The 20,853-nt window shown below is 35.8% G+C and overlaps 1 protein-coding gene across 10 annotated transcripts in view; it reads right to left on the bottom strand.

The window, feature by feature from the left end:
- LOC106881053 (protein O-mannosyl-transferase TMTC4) overlaps positions 1-20,853 on the bottom strand; it is a 297,366-nt gene that overhangs the window by 196,346 nt on the left and 80,167 nt on the right. For all 10 annotated transcript variants that reach the window (XR_016241033.1, XR_008263717.2, XM_089348977.1 and 7 more), the window contains 2 exons: positions 18,382-18,687; positions 14,133-14,322 (listed from right to left, as the gene is read on the bottom strand). Coding sequence is in view for 8 of the 10 variants with exons in the window: in XM_089348977.1 (XP_089205103.1) it covers positions 14,133-14,322; positions 18,382-18,687 (496 nt within the window). In the remaining 2 variants the exon portion in view is untranslated. The remainder of the gene's footprint in view (positions 1-14,132; positions 14,323-18,381; positions 18,688-20,853) is intronic.

Consider the following 20,853-nt stretch of genomic DNA (forward strand, 5'->3'; position numbering starts at 1 on the left):
CACTCCTCGCTAATACATCTGGCCAAGAGTCACAATATATGACTCGACAACGCTCGTGCTGCTGTGTGAGAGCTTTGCTGCCTGTATCGGTGAGTGATCCTAGGCAGCTCTGGAGTCCCGTTGCAACGGGCCGAAAAGCCTACAGAGCTGCTTCACGTTCTGGTGAGACACCGACTCCTCCACTCAGAGACGAAGTACAGCAGCGTTCTCAACACAAGTGCTTACCCTAATATTGCGCACAACTATTCCAGGCTAATGAGCCACCTATATGTGTTCAGTCGATCGTCTAAACAAATCTCCCTCAAATCACATCTCAGTGTCTATGATAATGTGGTTCTGTGATTCCTAGTCATAAGAAAAAAGCCGGTTTATAGCTGGTGGAATGCCTTTGATTACGGTTCATTTGAGGTTGAAAATAATAAGTCGTCATACCAGATAGTTTACTCCCTAAATATGTTGTTACACATACACACACACACACACACACACACTCACACAACACACACACACACACACACATATATATATATATATATATATATATATATATATATATATATATATATATATATATATATGTACATATACATACAGAGACAGACATACAGATACTTCATATATGTATATATATGTATATGTATATGTATATACATACATACATACATACATATATATATATATATATATATATATATATATATATATATATATATATATATATATATATATATGCATACATATTGTACGCTATAAGCAAGATATTTTTTCGAACGCAGTATTGTTGTGCTAGAACAGTAGAAATAATGGGTAAATTACTCTTAATAGGCGGAAAAAGTTGTCCAAAAACAACCATGGGACTCAAAACCCACATTCCTCAAGACTCCAGCTGAGTGCTTTATCATTCAGCTAAACTACCTACTGACAATTTCATCCGCCGACTTAAACGCTAAATAAATAAATATTGAACAACCTCGTGTGTATAAATATAAACAAACTCACATTTGTTTTTATTAGAAGCATCGACATGTGTATTGTACTATTCAAACAAGATGAGAGTTTTCCAGCGCAGTATTGCCCGTTAGAACAGCAAAAATAATGCGTCTAAATCGGCGGATAAAAAAATTGTCAGCGAGCAGTTTAGTTTAATTGTAAAGCTCTCAGCGGGGGTATTGGGGGATGTGGACCCGAGTCCCATGGTTGTTTGTTGACAACTCTTTAACCTTGAAAGGATAATTTTCCCATTACTTATGTTCTAACGGCGTTTCTGCGTTCGACAAAATATCGTCTGCTTGTTTGTATCATACAGTACACATTTCGACGCTTCTGTAGGTTCCTTTATATTTATACACACACACACACACACACACGCATATATATATATATATATATATATATATATATATATATATATATATATATATATATATATATATACATATATATATATATATAGATAGAGAGAGAGAGAGAAAAAGAGAGAGACAGACAGACAGACAGACAGACAGAGAGAAAAAGAGAGAGAGAGAGACAGACAGACAGAGAGAGAAAGAGAGAGAGAAAGAGAGAGAGAGACGGAAAGAGAGAGAGAGAGAGAAAGAGAGAGAGGGGTGATGAGAGGTAATGGGGTCAATAAGACCCAAAGGTGTCAGGTAATGCTGAGTAAGTGCTATGGCTAGACTATAGTTAAGCTCCAGGTTCGATGATTATGCGAATGAGGAGTCCAATGTAGGTCATATATCAGCATGTGTAAATATAAAGAAATTTTCAGAATGAAATAAAAATCCAAGGTTGTGAAAGATTTTAGAACATTTATAAATAGAAGGGCTTACAACTGTTTCCGGGATATTTTGTATATACCTCCATCGAAGACGGTGTGAGAAAATGGTTAAGCAATAGTTTTTTTAGATAAGATATGAAACAGAGAGTGAAGTGGAGGAATGAAAATACACGTGAGATATGTAAGGATATTTCATATCTAAAATAACTATTACTTAACCATTTTCTCACACCGTCTTCGATGAAGGGATATATAAAATATCCCGGAAACAGCTATAAGACTTATTTATAAATGTTCTAAAATCTTTCACACTCTTGGATTTTTATCTCATTCTGAAAATTTATATATATATATTACATACATGCATACTACATACATACATATAAACATACATACACAAACATACATATATATGTCTGCGTATATGTGTATATATTTATAACAAATGAAAGACAGAAGATGGAATATACGAGAACATATTATTAATCACAACAATTATTTCGACACATCTAGGATCGACTTCTCTTGTGGGACACACAAAAACTGGTTCAGGATTATCCGGTGGTGTAGACATATCTCGTCGAGTGATAAATAAATTTTAAAAATCGTTAAAATGGCTGTCCCATAATTCAACTATCTGTGTTGTAGAGAGAAAAATAGAGAGAAAAATTGTCTTCTGCAATTTTATTTCGGGATCTTCAATGTATATGAAGAATTTTTCTCCGTCTGGCTGTTTTTTTCTCTCTACAAAACGGAAAGTTGAATTATGGAACAGTCATTTTAACGAGTTTTTAAAAGTTATTTATCATCCGACGTGATACATCTGCACCACCGGATACACCTGAACCAGTTTTTGTGTCCCACAAGAGGAGTCGATGTTAAATGTGTCGAAACAATTGTTGTGATTAATAATATGTTCTCGTATATTCCATCTTCTAACTTTCATTTGTTATTTACCTAATGATCACTCTGAAAGTGACCGTGCTTTACCAGTAAGCTACCAGGTGTACACCATTCGTTTTATTATCCATTATATATATACATATATAAGACTGTATGTGTGTGTGCACGCGTTCATCTAATTGGTTCCTTTTATTTCCCTTATACTGAGAGCCAGCTCTCCTTTCCCTAAATTCATTGGAAGATCTCTTTTTATTTACTGAAAGTGACCGTGCTTTACCAGTAAGCTACCAGGTGTACACCATTCGTTTTATTATCCATTATATATATACATATATATATATATATATATATATATATATATATATATATATATATATATATATATAGAGAGAGAGAGAGAGAGAGAGAGAGAGAGAGAGAGAGAGATGGTATATATTCAATGTATGTGTTCCGCTTGTTCGCGCCTGGTGTGAAAACGAGTGAAAGTCCTAGACAGTTGAGATAACTTGCCCCAAATCCCATTCAGAAGTGATTAACATCAATGTTTCGCTATTTTTGTGGCTTATCAATATCACATACCTAAACCCAATGGGAGATGAACTGAATCGCCAGTCTATGGTTATATACAAATAGTGTAAAAACCATTTGCTGATATTCTACGACGATCAATACATGAGAATAAATTCAAATATGAAGTAGGGGCAGCGCTAATATGGTAAACATTATCGACTACACATAGTCAATGCATACGCTTAGCTTTTTCACCGACAGGCTGCAGTTCAACTCGGTGGGAATGAGTCTCTCAAAGTTCCTATTCTCTGAAAGCGCCTAGTGTTGAAACACCTGAAACCTTAGCCTGGAAACTCATAGCCTAGAGCGATGAACATCGATGTTTCTCCACTTTTGTGGCTTATCATTATCACGTACATGAACCGAGTTAGAGATGAACTGAATTGCCGATATGCTGCTTCAAAGTTTTTGTCAGCAATCATAATAGTTAATAGGAAATTATCGAATAAACTGTTACACAAAATACTGTGCTGTGAGATCAAACTTTGAAAAACATGATCCCAAAGTGACTTTCTGTAGCACACAGTTATAAATGCAACAGCGATTCCCTTTTGACAAAGCAAAAGTTACATCTATATTACAATGCTTAACGGAGAGTCTTCAGACTCACCTGTTCGCTGTACAATATAGTAATCGAATCAATAAAAAATACTCATTTGCATTAGTTTATTCTTTTGCCAGATAGTCCTTCACTTTAAACTAGTCTGACAGAAAAATTCAACAAGGTCACAATCACATTTAAAAGCTGTTTTATTTTTATTTCTCTGTGCTCTATATATATTGAGGCTGTCAGTATTGATTAGGTATACTGAACACGGAAAAATACAATGAAGCTGGAACGGGCAACCTTAGAGAGTAACTACTTAACATCGGTCAATAAACTGGTCAATAATTCTAGCCACAAGTTACGTTTATATATAAACCAGTCACAATGTCAATGGTATTGTTTGCCATTTCATCATCAACAGCCTGCTATTTGCTCCTGACTAACTACCATCTTCTCTTCTAGCACTACTACTCCCGTCACCCTCTCAACATAAACATCATCATCATCATCATCATCATCATCATCATCATCATCATCATCATCATCATCATCATCATCATCGTCATCATTATCATGGTAATGTTGATCATAGTCATCGACTTCCTCGTCTTCCTCATCATTATTATCGTTATCATCACCATCATCTATGTTATCCTTATATCCAATAAAAAGATCGTGTGACCTCATCCAAGAAGCTTTGAATGTTTTTATTGTTTATCCCTAAGGTATTCTCCCTTCACCATCCTATTTCGTACTCTGAAACTAGTAAGACAAAGATTGCATTATCGAATGTTTTCTATATTTAAAACGGTGCAGTCTGATTTGATAGTGAAGACTGGGCTGCTATTTTCATAAGACATTATGTTTTCAGGTTTGTTTCTCGTACAAAATATCCATTGAGGCATTGTGTATTTTAACTGCTTCCTGTGAACTAACGATATTTTTACATTTATCAAACGTTATTTGTTCTATCTCAAAGTTGCTAGCAACATATCTCCACCTACCAGCATTTACTAATAGATACCGAGTTATTCACTCAATCTTCCTTCTTCTGAATTATCGTTTATTCTTTCATTTTTACTGGTTTCAGCCATTGGACTACGGCCATAATGAAGCAATACCTTCAAAGCTTTTAGTTAAACAGATCAATCATTGTAGTTGTTTTAGTCTGCTAATATCAGGCGCAGGCGTGGCTGTATGGTAAGAAGTTCGCCTCCAAACTACATGGTTCCGGGTTCAGTAATACTGCATGACAAGTGTCTTCTACTGCATGGACAAGTGTCTTCTACACGGGCCGCCCAAGGCTTGTCAGTGGAGTTGGTAGATGGAAACTGAAATGTGTGTGTGTGTGTATGTGTGTGTGTGTGTGTGTGTGTGTGTGTGTGTGTGTGTGCGTGTGTGTACCTATATGTGTGTCTATATGTTCTATCTCACTCCACCGCTTCACAACCGGCGTTGGTTTGTTTGAGTCCCCGAAATATTGCGATTTGCCTAAAGAAACCGATAGAATACGTATCACGCTTAAAAAAGCATAAGTGCTGCTGCCCCAGCATGGCCGCTGTTCAATGATTAAAACAAGTATTATTATTTGTCTTACTTTAAAGTATGGTACATAAAGCGACGAGTGGAGGCGCGTGGCTTAGTGGATAGGGTGTCAGCATCATGATCATGATCGTGATATGGTTTCGATTCCTGGACCGAGCGACGCGTTGTGTTCTTGAGCAAAACACTTCATTTCACGTTGCTCCGGTCCACTCAGCTAGCAAAAATGAGTAACGCTGCAATGGAGTGGCGTCCCGTCCAGCTGGGGAACACATACGCCATTGAAACCGGGAAACCGAGCCGATGAGCCTGGGTAGGCTTTAAAAGGGCGCATTTATTCATCTATACATAAAGCGACTCATTATAAACAACGACAGTTCTTTAGACCGGGGCGTAAGCACAAACATACATACACATATATAAGAGAAAGAAAGAGACACACACACACACACACACACACACACACACACACACATACAAGAATAGTGTGTGAGTGTGTGTGTGAGAGAGAGAGAGAGAGAGGGGTCTGTATAATGGATCTACGGCCGGTTTCAAGAAGGAATATTCAGTTGTCCGATCAACTTAACTACAAACTCTTAAAATTGACATAAATATGGCTGAGAGCGCCACAGACACTCGTACCAGTACCATTAAAGTGATTACCTGGCTGAATCTACGAGGGATATGTGACAAGACTTCACATGTGATAAAGCTCGACGGTGTAATCCATGCAGTTACATCCTATCCAGTTTGTCTCACAAGGCTTGGATATAGTCAGCGGATTGTAAGCATACACACAAGGTAACACGTTTTCGAATCAAACTCAAAGTCTTGTGATCTTGAAGTGACCTTGTTAGCCACTCGGCTCTGCCTACATCAGTGTTGTTAGTTTGCTGCTGTGTATTGCATCCCGCGTATCAGTGGAGTTATTTGCATTTTGTTTAACCTCATGCCTTGATCTTTCAACGTTGAAACATAGGTTCCCCGCAGCCCTGTACTTAGCCTCTCCAGAAACTGTTTCTTGTTAATATCTTTAGTAATAATGCGCAGTAATTAGTGTCCCTACTTAGGATGAACGTGCAAAGGTCTCGGTGTTCTTCTTTGCCACATATGTGGCTTGTAGGCAACCGAAACAGGATCACAACTTAATAGCCATCATGAGAACTTCAATTATGAACCTAATTGCCTTCTTGCTTTCTGGAAATAGTAGGAGTGCTGGAAATAGTAGGAGTGCTGGAAATAGTAGGAGTGCTGGAAATAGTAGGAGTGCTGGAAATAGTAGGAAACTAAGACAAACAAGCCCTGACACAAACATTTGAATACTCCTGTAAGCATTAAAAGGCATATATTCAACATTTGCTTTTTAGAAAATCCCACAATCAAATTGGTACAGCGGTCTCCCATTTGCTTCCTGTGGGTGACACCGATGAGGTCAAGAGAAAGGTCATGACGAATAAGTAAGCAATAATCCTCATAGAAAGAACCTCACACGTTCTTCATACTCTTTCTCAATCACTTTCGCACTTTTCCCACTCCCACCTCTCTATATCTATTTCTCTTTCTATCCTTTCCACGTTGATATGGCTTCATTTTTACAGAAGAATGGAACACAGGAGGTAACAATTACGTGTTATAACATCGGTCTCAATTGGCATAAAGAAGTTCGCTACGGGCTGTTTCAGTCGGTAGAAGTCATTGAGCCTCCCTCATCAGCTACAGCACAAAGTAAGGCAACGCTTCGCCACAGTCTGCCTGCTTCTTTGAAGCTTAAATGTCTGTGCATCTGGGAAAGAATGAATTCAAAATTAATGCAAGTATGAACTCCGGTTCAATATGATTTACTGCATTACATACCCATAATGTTGTAGATGGGATCGAACAATAATGGAAGATACTTGACCAAGGTGACACGCAGTAGGACTGAATCTGGGACCGTGTGGTTAGGGAGCAATCATTTTACCGTATAGCCACGTCTGCGCCAATGATTTTTTAAGGCTGAAGATATGAAACAAAATTTTGCGAACAAAATTCAGATGTTTTATGCACGTGTTTTATGCACGTGTGCCAGCGTCTGTACGTATGTATGTGTGTGACTATGATCACGTCTGTTATCCTAAGTTATGCATACACACACGCACACACACAAACACACAAACACACACACACACAAACACAAACACACACTCACACACATACACACTCATCTACATTTACCCAAGCATTCAAACACGTTTAATAGACTGTATGTGTGTGTGCACGCGTTCATCTAATTGGTTCCTTTTATTTCCCTTATACTGAGAGCCAGCTCTCCTTTCCCTAAATTCATTGGAAGATCTCTTTTTATTTACTGATTAATGTTTAAAGTCATGTACTATAACCTCAAGACTCACTCTATCTGTTGAAAGATATGCTTCCTACCAACAATTAATGGCATCTTCTGTTATTGTAAATAGTTTTATTTTACCGCGTTTCACTGAAGAAATAGGTTACCGTTAGATCAAAGCTTAGAGATTTGGATAATCCAGAATTTATGTAGATCAATTGATTGAGAAACTATAACATCTATCATTGAAATTGACTGACATGCAAACAAGATATCTGCCTCTATGTATATGTATGGATATATGCATATATTTATATATATATATATATATATATATATATATATATATATATATATATATATATATATATATATATATATATATAAGGCTTTTACTCTACACATACCAGCTCAACTCGATTCGTCTCTAAAAGTTGAAAGACACCTGTTACTTTCTTGTTTGTATTTTGTAATATTTTCTCCGCTTTTTTCGTTTTTTTCTTTGTCTCTGTTATCGTACACATTCGCTTGCTTTCTCCTAAAATATTTGTTGCTCTTACAGCCTCAAGTGTAACCAACCGAAACTGTAAGGATAATCTGGAAACTTGACTGAGGGGAGAAGGCCACGAATGACACGTCTTTGTTATTTTTCCTGTCTTTGTATCGTCTATTTGACCGGGTGTCTTATTGTCGTCTGTTGCGTTCTTGTTCCATTTTTTAAAATTATATATACATATAGCGGCGTATGTACACTTTTGCTCACCTTGTAAGTAAGTAAATTCTGTACAACTCTTTCTTTTAGTTCCCCCCGTACTTCTTTCTGTCCTCTTTTCTTTTACTCGTTCCCCCTTTCTTACATTTCTTGGCGTTCTCCTTTTTAATCTACCTACTTTTCCTCGTTTATCTCCCTTGTACCTTTCTATGTCCCTTTGATTTTCTCTCTTTCTCGTCCTCTCCCTAATTCCTCAATCCCTCTGCTCCTACCTCTCACCTTTCCTTCAACGTAACTATGCATGTTCTTTCTTTCTTGGCTCGACTGCCGGCCGCGAAGCATCTCTTATATTCCTGTCTTATGACTTTCATCTCTTATGCTCATCTCTTATGTTCCTGCCTCAAAGCTTTCACTCTATACGCGCCAGCTCAACTTGATTCATCTCTATTAGTCGAAAGACACCAGTTATTAAGAGCGCTAGATATTTTGGGAGAAAGCAAGCGAATGTGTACGACAACATATATATATGGTGGAGTGTATGTGGGTGTGTATAAAATATACGCATATGTATATATATATCTGTAAAAATATGTGACACTTATTCGGTAGCCACGATAAAACTCCGAGTTTCGGATGCCGAGGTGGGAACCCACGCCAACATCTCTTCAGTTATTCGGCCATTGAAAATTCCTGTAAAAAATGACCGTTAAACAAAGGTAAATTACTGTGTGGTTGACCGTTATTAAGACAAAAGAGCTATAGATCGCTAAGTAAGGGGAGGGGGTAAAAGTAAGGGAGTAGAGAAGTCTATAGTGTTCGCATAAGCGCACCAATCCATACATTCGCCTATATTTATATACTAAACCACCCTGGCTTGAAACACACACAGACTTTTATCATGGCTACCGAATAAGTGTCACACATTTTTACTGATAAATTCCTCTATTTACATAATATCGAGGTCTTCTTTCTTTTGTTGTCCTTCCTGTCAAATATATATATATATATATATATATATATATATATATATATATATATATATATATATATATATATATATAAGCTCGAATGTTTTTCAGGGTGGTGCTCCAGCATGACCATAGTTCAATGGCTGAAACTATTAAAACGATAAAAGGATAAAGATGTATATAGATAGATGACCTTTCCAGCGTCGTAAATCACTGCAAAGTGAAAATATTTGCTGATGACACTAAGCTCCAGCAAATCATCAATGAAGAAGACTGATCTATACGCTGTGAGTCAATGGGCAGACAAAAACAAAATGCAACTGAACGAGGGAAAATTTGAGCTGATGCATTTTGGAAGAAAGTCTATACTAAAACAGCCATACTCTCTTCCTTCAGGGGAACCGCTCACGGCATCTAATAATATCAGATACCTGGGTGTAATTGTTGATAACAATCTCAATTGGAGTGCCCACATCAGCAATAAGGTCAATATAGCTCGTAGGATGAGCTCCCAGATCTTAAGAATCTTCCGATCCAAAGAACGAGGTGTCATCATTACACTTTTCTCCTCCTTTGTACGGCCACACCTCGAATACTGCTGCCCCTTGTGGTTTCCCCATACAAAACAAAACATCTCGATTATTGAATCACCCCAGAGGGCACTCACTAAACGAACTGAAGGCATGACTGATCTCGGTTAGTGGGACCGCCTTAAAGCTTTGAAGCTCTACTCTCTCCAGCGCCGCCGCGAGCAGCACATCATCTGTACGATGTGGAGAATATACCGCCAGCATTTCCCAAACGACCTGAATATTAGTTTCAAGGTTCATCCAAGGCTTGGACCACGGGTCATACGTCCTCTGCCCAATTCAGAATCACAACATATAGGTACACTGCGGCATATTTTGTTTTCCTCAACCGGCCCTGCTCTGTTTAACATTGTCCTGCTAAGAGGAAAAGGATCCCATCAGCTTTAAACGGAGTCTGGACAGATTTTTTTCAAGGAATACTGGATAAGCCACCCATACCTGGATAGAACTCACTCAACAAGAACTCACTACTTGAATGGACCATAAGCAAAACTTGACTTTAAAAGGATTTAGATAATCCTATGAGGCAGTGTTATTAAGTTAGACATGGCCTGCCCCAATCTGTGGTCGAAACATATCTAAGTTTACATATATATATATATATATATATATATATATATATATATATATATATATATATATATATATATATATATATATATATATATTAATATTTCACTTAAGCATAGTGACACTAATAATCTGTTGTGTTAGAATTCAATATACATATGCTTCAGAATAATGTGTTATATACACAACATACATACATACATACATACATACATACATACATACATACATACATACATACATACATATATGCATGTGTGTGCGTGTGTGTGGATGGATAGGTGGATGGATATACAAGAGAGGGAAAAACATGGACAGTCAGAGAATTGTGAATGGCAGAGATACAAACAGAAACAAAGAGACATGTATTTGAAGGGTTTAATGTAAAAAACGAAAACTATGGAAGAAGAATTTCTTCCATTAACTTGTCAATAACATCCTTTGTCAGATTTCATTTGTTCTCAGTGACGTTCATATAATAAAGATTATATATGGTTGACAGCCCTCATGTGATTAAGAAATCTCTAAACATTTGGGAATATAATATTTTTTCCCGTGAAATAATATCGATGACACCTTCCAAATCAATATCATTAAACTATCAAATACTTAATAAGATATTTTAAACTCAGTCGGCAATAAAATATAATCCAAAATGAAAATAATTACAACAAATGTCTATGCACTTCAGATTTATTCTTTTTACTTTTCTTTGGTGTTGTTTCCACTTTTTGGGGGGTTTTTTTTTTTTTTACTATTTTAACTGTAAATTCGCTGAATGATTTTCTTCTGCTCGTGTAAATAGAAAAACAAAAATTTTTTTCAGAAATGCAAAATTGATAATCTTATTTCAAGTTATGTTACTAAATTATACATCTTTAAAGCAATAATGGGGATTAGAGACGCTGTGGTGATATTAGAGATAAAGAATACCAACAAACATACAAAATGACAGGAAGGAAAATAAAGAAAGCAAAAAAGTGAAATAGTTGAGATGGAAGTGAGCAGCTGTTTGCAGTAAATGAGAAGTAGAACTAACCTCTCAGAACTTCCTAACAGCACAGGCATTTGCTAATCCTGTAGAGAGTTATGAATTCATTCCGTTATATGCAAAACTTCAGTATATTATTCAACAATGGTTTTATACTTTTTCTTTACTAGTCGATTATTCACTACTGCTGTGTCATCTGTACAGAGTATATATGAGCTTGGTTCGTAATTTCGGCGTAAATAAAAGACAAATATATCCAGGAAATATGAATGCTATATACACTCGATATACAGGGAAGAGTAAAAGTCACAAATGAAACCGTAAATTAGTTCCTTATTCTGTGAAAACCAAAATATGTTTATTAATTTTTTTTTAACTAGCTTCATCTCTTAGTACACAGTTTCCATAGAGTTTATGACGGAAAGACAAGTTTCAACAATCTGACAGCCTAACTTAATATCAAGAATTGATTAGAAAATAAAATGACTGTTACAGATTTCTCTCACGTCTACAGTCTCACTTTCAACCTCATCTCATTACCCCGTCAGAATTTCCTCTTGCCTTCATCAATCCTCACCTGTATTGTTCATCTCCCTCTCGCACCTGTTTCTTCTCCCTTTGCCAAAAATAGCCTCTTTCAAGACAATGATGTCCCTTATTCCGCTAGAAATAAAAGTCTAATTTTCTCCAAATCCAAAATCCTACACTTTTAAAGCCATCACATTCAATCATGTGATCCAAGAATACAACTGTATCTGAAAAATCGGGGGGGACATAGCTGAAGTGTCTTTGGGTCATAGATCTGATTGGTCAGTCATGCATGACAATAACGCTATAATAAATGTTGTACCAACAGCGACCAACTCTCTATCTATCTATCTATCTATCTATCTATCTATCTATCTATCTATCTATCTATCTATCTAACTATCTATCTATCTGTCTGTCTGTCTATCTATCTATCTATCTCTTCTCTCCTTTTTCTGAAGGAAAACAGGTAATTCATCGTTTAGCTCTATAGCATTGTAAATGAATTTCTTATTCTTTATATGTATTCTTGTAACTACATACAAATCATCACATCGCTACGTAGTCAAGCGCTGGTCTTCAGAAACTTGTAGCAGTTACCTCAAATTACGAGGGGGTACCCAAACGAATCCGGAATTTTGCACTATTATTTTATTCACTTAGTTTTACATGTTTACACTTTCATCGCCTTCAAAGTATTCTCCATTTGAAGCAATGCATCGGTCCAGGCGCATTTTCCACTTTTCGAAGCAGTGCTGGAACTCTTGCAAAGTGATGCCTTTTAATGCTTCCATTGTTTATTTCTTCACCTCTTCCACATCAGCTAACTCCGTAGCACCAGCTTTCGTCTTTCGTCACCAGTGATGACCTTCGAAAAAAGGTCCGGATCAACTTCTAACTGTTCTTTCATTTTACAAGACGCATTCAGTTGTGACTACATTTGATCTTCCTTGAGCAAGCGAGGAACAAAGTTTGCTTCAACTCTTTTTATTCGCAATTCCTCGCTCAAAATTCATCGGCAGGAATTCCAGGACACATTTGTCATATCAATAAATTCGTCAGTTATTATTATTGGACGGTATTCCAATATCAGTTAACGTATTTTCATGTTCTCATTCGTTCGAGAGGTCGATAGTCATCCTAAACGAGGTTGGTCTTCAAGCGACGAGTGGCCATTCCTAAAGCGTGAAAACCACTCGTAAACTTGTGTTTTGCTCATGGCAGCGTCCTTGCAACCTGTTTGAAGAATGTCGACTGTTTCGGCCACCGTTTTCCCCAGTAGAAAAACGAATTTAACGAAAACACGCTGCTCCTTCGTTGCAGCCATCGCAAAAATCGACGAACTGAGGAGAAGCACTGCAAAACAAAGACGCTCCACGTAGCAGTACATCATCCGACATCGCCAGTCGGCAGACTGATTTCTGAAGGTCGCATCAACTGGCCTCTAGGAGCCAAATCCTGAACTACAACGGGTTTGTCCCACAGAGAATGTTTCCGGTTACTTTGGGGCACCTCCTCGTACAAGGCCGAATTACAATTACAAAGACCAAAATCATGGCGATAATAAAGTTATATACGCTTTTGTGCAGTGTTTTTGTCACCTTTTAATACTTAAACGATCTCCGTCTTGATGTAAAGTCTACATATTTCGGATGTAACATTTATGAGAGAATATAGACAACCAGTGTTCCAACCTATACTCGAAGGATATGAATTAAATGAGCTTCAGCAAAGATTATATTCATTGATGATTCAATATTGCTTCCTATCTATGATTACAAAATGTCCTGCTAATTATCATATGATTCAGGAAATACAGTTCAAATGTTGGGAAGTAGTTAATTAAAAGTTGAATAAATCATAAGAAAACAAGAAAAATATAAAACATGTAGCATATATTGAAACAACATAATGAGATTTTTTCTCAGACATATTTTATGCGTTTTTTTAAAGGTATTTTGGCAAATTAAGTTATGTATATTTGTGAGTATGCATGTGTCTATGTACATAAAATGTATTAAAATATTTTCAAATAGTTCAAATATCCCGCTCCCGAAAGAGTGTATGGATAGATTATAGTAAATTGTCATTTAATTTATAAATATACTTACTGTTTCCGTGTGAATTGGATGCACAGCAAAAAGGGAAGAAGCAAGTAAAATTCCTTCTTTATACTTCTCCGTCTTTCCCCAAATTGTGGCTGTTACGCCTAGGCACATTAAGGAGTTTAGAACGTGGAGTCCAATATTAAATTTATGAAAGCTTTTGGGATTTAGAGACCCAAATAAATGATGCTGTAGCCTGAAATTGAAAGAATTTGTTTTGAATAGTAACTTGCTCATACACGATATAAAACAACTTACAAAACACTGTGTCATAGCCGTTTACTTGATGACTTTTGATTTGCATTAAAAGCAATTATTGAAAACCTGGTATAAATGATTCACACAAATTATAGTTTTCTTATAGAGACACGCCTACAAATTTATAATTGCAGATAAGATTTGTCATATCTGTTCTTGTATTAGTAATAATTCGGAAATTGCTTGGCTTCAACCTGGAATAAACCATTTCGCTATCACGATTACTGTAGAGCGTTCTTTCTTAATACTCAATGACGTGTCCATGTTAAACAACGCTTTTGATTCATTGCCAATAGTTGTGAGATAAATGCATTAATTTATATTTTGTTTGTCTTAAATCATTTTATGCAGACATAGCTCATAGCTTTTCATCCTTAATTACATGATAGTAATTAGTTGTTACAAGTCAAATGTGTTTGATCGCATGTATCCTATTGATTTCAGTAAATCATATTTGTTATTTCGACTCTGCTAACAGGGCTCCAATAATTGAACGTTATGTAACTATTCATGACTGAATATTTTATTTGGATATCTGATTGATCTACCATTTATATAACGTTAGAACACTTACCATCAAGAAACTAGAATTAGGCACAATTTAGTATTATAAGCAGCATGATTCTCTTACAATTAACTAGTGAATCGTTAGCGTATATTGTTTTTATTGTAGTCCGGAATGAACACCAAGTTTATTAGGCTGTCCACTTTCTGATATTATAAAAGCTGAATACAAGCGACAAATAGGTATTTATTTCGGGTCAGGCTCGTATATAAAATCACATAATCTTTATTTGCATACTATTTATTTGTAGTTACGTACATTGAAGTTCGAAAAAAATAAGACTAATAATCATTTAATCATAACAGTTCGATGAATATTACACCTATCGGTTATAAATTAAATGACTCCTGATGTTAGTATGTAAAATGTAGTACATAATGTGCAAGACTAAATAGTTATTATCAATGTGTCTATAAACATGATGATTGACAAGTCGCATACAAGTTGTTGAAGCAACTAAATACCATAGAATATACGTAATGCCCACAACTACACTCTTTACTTATGATATATATATATTGAAAGAGAGACAGACAAACAGGCAGACAGACAGCTTGTGTATGTATGAGTGGATCTATGTGTATATACCTCAGAATATAATAATTTTCTTCTTGGGATTGTAATACTCATTTTAACGAAGTTTATGGAATGACTACAGTAATTTCGAAGGGCAGATTAAATCGATAAAATCAACTCCAGTGCTAAACTGGAACTCATTTAATCTACTCTAGAAGGATGAAAAGCAAAGTCGACCACGGCGGAATTTGAACGTAAAGACGGACGAAATGCCAATTATTTGCCCGGCGCTAACGAGTCTGCCAGGTCACAGCCTTTAAGAAATATTAATGTTGCAGAACAAGTGTTATGCAATTATATGACAAAATAGTCTTTTTATTTGGAATTTAGTAAATATAATTAATACTTGATTTATACATATAATGTCGGAAGTTATAACATTTAGATGAAAACGAGGAAATTACTAAGAAACTGAGGATATTTGGGTCAAAAGAAATTAACTAAAGGAATTTCCTGAAATAAATTGAAACTATTGAAGCATTAAAGATATCTGATCTGAATGTTCCATGTTAGGAATGAATATATTTGAATTAAGCCATCTAAGATTGTATTACTAAAGCTAGAAATTATAGGATATTAAAAATATTAATAGTAAAGTTATAAAATTATTTTAAACATTTATACAGAATTTATACAAACTGGTAACTATTCCAAAATTCAACAATGTCTGAATAACTTTTTGTTATCTCGATTCAGTAGTGTAGTATATCTTTGAGTAGAGATAACCAACTGTTTCGAAGCCGTACATATCAGATTTGATTTACTATATATCGCATTAAATTTATGGTGTTAATATAGTGTGCGTATAAGAGACGACAGGCAGAGTCCTAAGAGTACTCAGTCTTCCTATGTTGATGAAGTACTGGTGAAGTATTAGAATTGTTTTAGTTGACTATACCTTTACCGAATTTGTGTGGTCTTGTGTTACTTCTAAAAAGAACTACTGTATCTGTAATATATTGCTAAAGACTAGTATGACGAAATCTGTGTACAATGCAGATGCGTTGTGATCTAAATATAAAAATATACGAAGTCAAATTCGAAATCTAAAATGTTTGTTGCACACATCAAAGCTTGTCTTTTAGAACATGTACCTAATGAAATAATAGAACTGTATCTTGGAAAATCCACGTAATTCTGATATGATGGAATAGCTTACATCAGCAAACCGATTCAAGAAGGAAGCATTATTTTTTCTTCCAAATGAAGTTCTAAAATTATAAATAATATTTTTTGCAATTTCGTATGTGTATTTGGTGTGCAAGATACTTGATGTGAATACGTGTGTTGAAAGAAATACTATTAAATCTTGGGAGAGGCATTATGTATTAAATAATGTCTCTCCCAAGGCTTAACAGTATTTTTTGAAATATTACCACTGATTCAACAGTGCACATCTAACAAGTTTCTGACACAACACATGCCACCCAAATCCTGCCATGACTCTATTCAACAGTATGTCTTCCTTTGTATCTATTTATCAACAATTGTATATTTGTATCTCTATATATCTATGTATCTAGTTACCTTCACAACTATCCACTTATCTATCTCTCTACCTATCCAAAGTTACATATCTATTCAACCATCTTTCACACTATTCACCTTTCCACCTACTTTGAACCATGTAGGCCTATGCTGATAAAGAGTGGACCTATGCGGATAAGAGCCTAGGCCTATGCGGATAAACGCCTGGGCCTATGCGGATAAAGTGAAACCAGAAATGGCGAAGAATGAAGCATCGACTGTCACGAAAAATAACAATGACAACCAAGGTACATTAAAATAAGAAGCAATCATCAAAGTACTTTGCAGAATTATACAACGAAAATGCCATTACACACAGCAAATATATATTGACCCGGGAGAACAGGGACAAATTTGAAGAAGCATGGAAGTGCTAATACAGAGATCGAATGCGCCCTCTGACAAGTACCAGCGTTTCAAAACGTTTTCATTCTCGTTCGTGACTGGTTTCCTTCTTCCTTAAACTTTATCATTTTTTTACTATAGATTAAATCAATATAGGTTTTGACACGCGGCTATATTTCAATATATCATTTAGCTATAATTTTTTTTTAATGTTCCACAATACAAACTTAATGAATAACATATCTAATTTATATGATTTCTCTACTGATCAGATAGTTTTAAAATATATATTCCAGAATGGCAGCGAGCTGGCAGAATCGTTAGCACACCAGGCGAAATACTAAGCGGTATTTCGTCTGGTCGACTTTGCCTTTCATCCTTTCGGGGTCGATAAATTAAGTGCCAGTTACGTACCAGTTACGCACTGGGGTCGATATAATCGACTTAATCCGTTTGTCTGTCCTTGTTTGTCCCCTCTGTGTGTAGCCCCTTGTGGGCAGTAAAGAAATAGGTATTTCGTCTGCCCTGAGTTCAAATTTCGCCGAGGTCGACTTTACCTTTCAGGGTCGATTAAATAAGTACTAGTTACACACTGGGGTCGATGTAATCGATTTAATCCCTCTGTCTGTCCTTGTTTGTCCTCTCTATGTCTAGCCCCCTGTGGGTAATAAAGAAATAAATATATATTTCAGATCAAGATATTATTTTTGTCAATTTCTCAGTAGATTCCTATGGTTCAAATTTATACCTCTTTCTCCATATCATGAATAATCTCTTAGTGATATACTATTTTATATGGAAAAGATATGTGCTTCCTTATGTATGTACGAGTCTTTGAATTTTATTTCCATTCCAAAATTCGTAACCCAGCAAATATGGACGAAAAACAAATGAATAATGCAATGGTATTTAAATTTCGTCAAAAATATATTTGATAAGGTATCTGATTTTCATAAACTATATAAAAGATAAGAGATGACTTACCTTAATGCAATAATGGTAATTGGTCGATAAGATTTATGACTTTCGGGAGAAGAGATATTCTTGCCCCAAAAATCATGAACGAACACACTTGTTATCGGTGTTCTTAGATTGTTGACATCTGCATTTTTCACTAAGGCCTCGCGATCATCAAATATAAAAGTTCCATTAATGGTGACAAAATTAGCCACAAAAGCCAGAGTTGTTACTAGGATTATATATAGTATCCAAATGGTCCAAGCTTTTCTTGACAAATTTATCAAATAATCCAGCTTGGAATCCTTCACATCTTTTATCAGATACTTCATCCTGTAACGAGAAAATACAAATTTTGTCTAATATCCATGAAGAAGAGAATATTTCATTGACGAGAACAGTGATTTCTTGCAAAACCTCTAAGGATCCCATGTTAGCTTGCAGGAGATTTGATCGAAAATGCGTGGAAAGTACAATGTGTGAGAACAAAAATTAAACATGTTTCTGAAAAAATAATATATTCAAGTGAGTAAATATCTAAATTTGTTAAGGAAACGAATAAGAATATGAATAAAGAAAAAGAGAGGGAAAAAGTAAGAGGAAAATTTGGTATTATTGAAGCTGGCTAGGGAAATGTCTTTGTGAATTTAGGTTGAGGTAACTCAGTGCTTTCAACGCATTTTCGATCAAATGCCCTACGAGATAACATCAGATCCCTTGATGACAACGTAACTTCATTTGCCTAAGGTGTCATTGGCTTGACGACTGGCTAGATAACCGGTTAATTACTTCTTCCGAGGTTCTGCTGGCTATGAAACAAATGTAGCCTGGATTTTATCTACTCCATTCCCTAAATTTGGATTTTTATTCGCATACACAACCAGCCCAGTTGCCAACTGTGACTTACGAAATAACTATTTTCAGCTTATCGAATTTCGATTTTGGAACAATTTAAAATCTTTTACGCTAATAAGCCACTAATGACTGTTCTTCTGACTGTTCCAAGCTTACTAACTTCCTACACCTTGACCCTTGCATCTTACCTTTATATATATATATATATATATATATATATATATATATATATATATATATATATATATATATATATATATATATAAGGTCAAAACGAAACACACGAGTTGATATATATGGGAAAAAAGTAAAATTAGAAAATGCTAAAATAATTTTATAAAAACATTTCAGTACCGGTTTCAGTCATTGAGACTTTTTCAGCAGTAAGCATGGAAAACAATCAAATTTTGGAAAAATTAAATGAAAAGTTTTTAAAAGAATATTTGCATAGTATTCAAATACAACGGGCATTTTCCTTGTTTCTGCCTGTCTCTGTCTCTCTTGTTTACTCTTGTGGATTCGAAGTCGTTGTGAATTCTTGGCAGAGAAGAAGAAGAAGAAGAAGAAGAAGAAGTAGAAGAAGAAGAAGAAGAAGAAGAAGAAGAAGAAGAAGAAGAATAATGCAGGAGTGCTATGATAGTAGTAGGATGCTAAATGGTCAAGTGCCCTGAAAGTGACTTGTGGATGGTAGTAGTGATTGAATTCTTGAGACATCGCTTTTGAATGTATTGTTAATAATATTCGCGTAGGTGTTATTTTAAACAGCAATAGTAGTAAATTAAGGAAGGAGGTAGTGGAAAGGAAGAAGACGAAGAACAAAAAAGAGAAAGAGAAGAGAGAATAATAAGGGAAAGCGGGTGGTATGATAGTAGTAGGATGTTAAATGGTCAAGTGACCTAAAAGTGGCTCGTTGTGGATTATAGCAGTGATTGGGACTGGTTTTTAATGAATTCTTGGGTATCTCTTGAATGTATCATTTTTGATATTTGCGTATGTGTTTGTGTTATTCTAAGGCCGTGGTGGATATGTCGTTTGTTGTAGATGCGTTCAAAAGGTGTCTGCATTTTGTAATAAAGAGAGCCTCTTAACTAATTCGTTGGCTACAAGTTGTATCGTCCCTGAATTGGTAGAGGGGAAACATTCTGAAGCTTGGATTTTTGTTATTGACGCAAATGTCGATGTGTTGGCTGAATGCTATTTTTCTGTTTTGGGGAATTTGTGCAGAGTCATCCTTTGACGTAGACTGGTTTTTGTTTGGCCTTTGTATTGCTCTTGACACCCAGAGCAGGTTAGTGCGTATATCAGGTTCTCCGAAGCACATGTGAAGCTGCTTTCCACAGTGAAGGAGAACTCCCTCAATTAAATTGACGCATATCCCACAGTTGGGTCTTCCACATTTTTTTACTAATGGCTTCAGTGTTGTTGTTGAGCTTATTCGGGCTTGTGTTAGGATACTTTTCATAGATTTGGGCTGCCACTTGCTTTTTATGATGGTGTGTGTTTGGAGGATTAGTTCATTCTGTGGTCCCTTTTTAGCAGGGGACTGTTTTGAAGGATGATGTCGAAATCGGACACCTACTTCCTCCCATCGGTGGATGGGAGGAAGTAGGTGTGAGAGGGAGAGAGGAGAGGGAGAGAGGAGAG

The sequence above is a fragment of the Octopus bimaculoides genome, chromosome 3 (assembly GCF_046866305.1).
Source record: "Octopus bimaculoides isolate indiv1 chromosome 3, ASM4686630v1, whole genome shotgun sequence".
Lineage (NCBI taxonomy): Eukaryota > Metazoa > Mollusca > Cephalopoda > Octopoda > Octopodidae > Octopus > Octopus bimaculoides.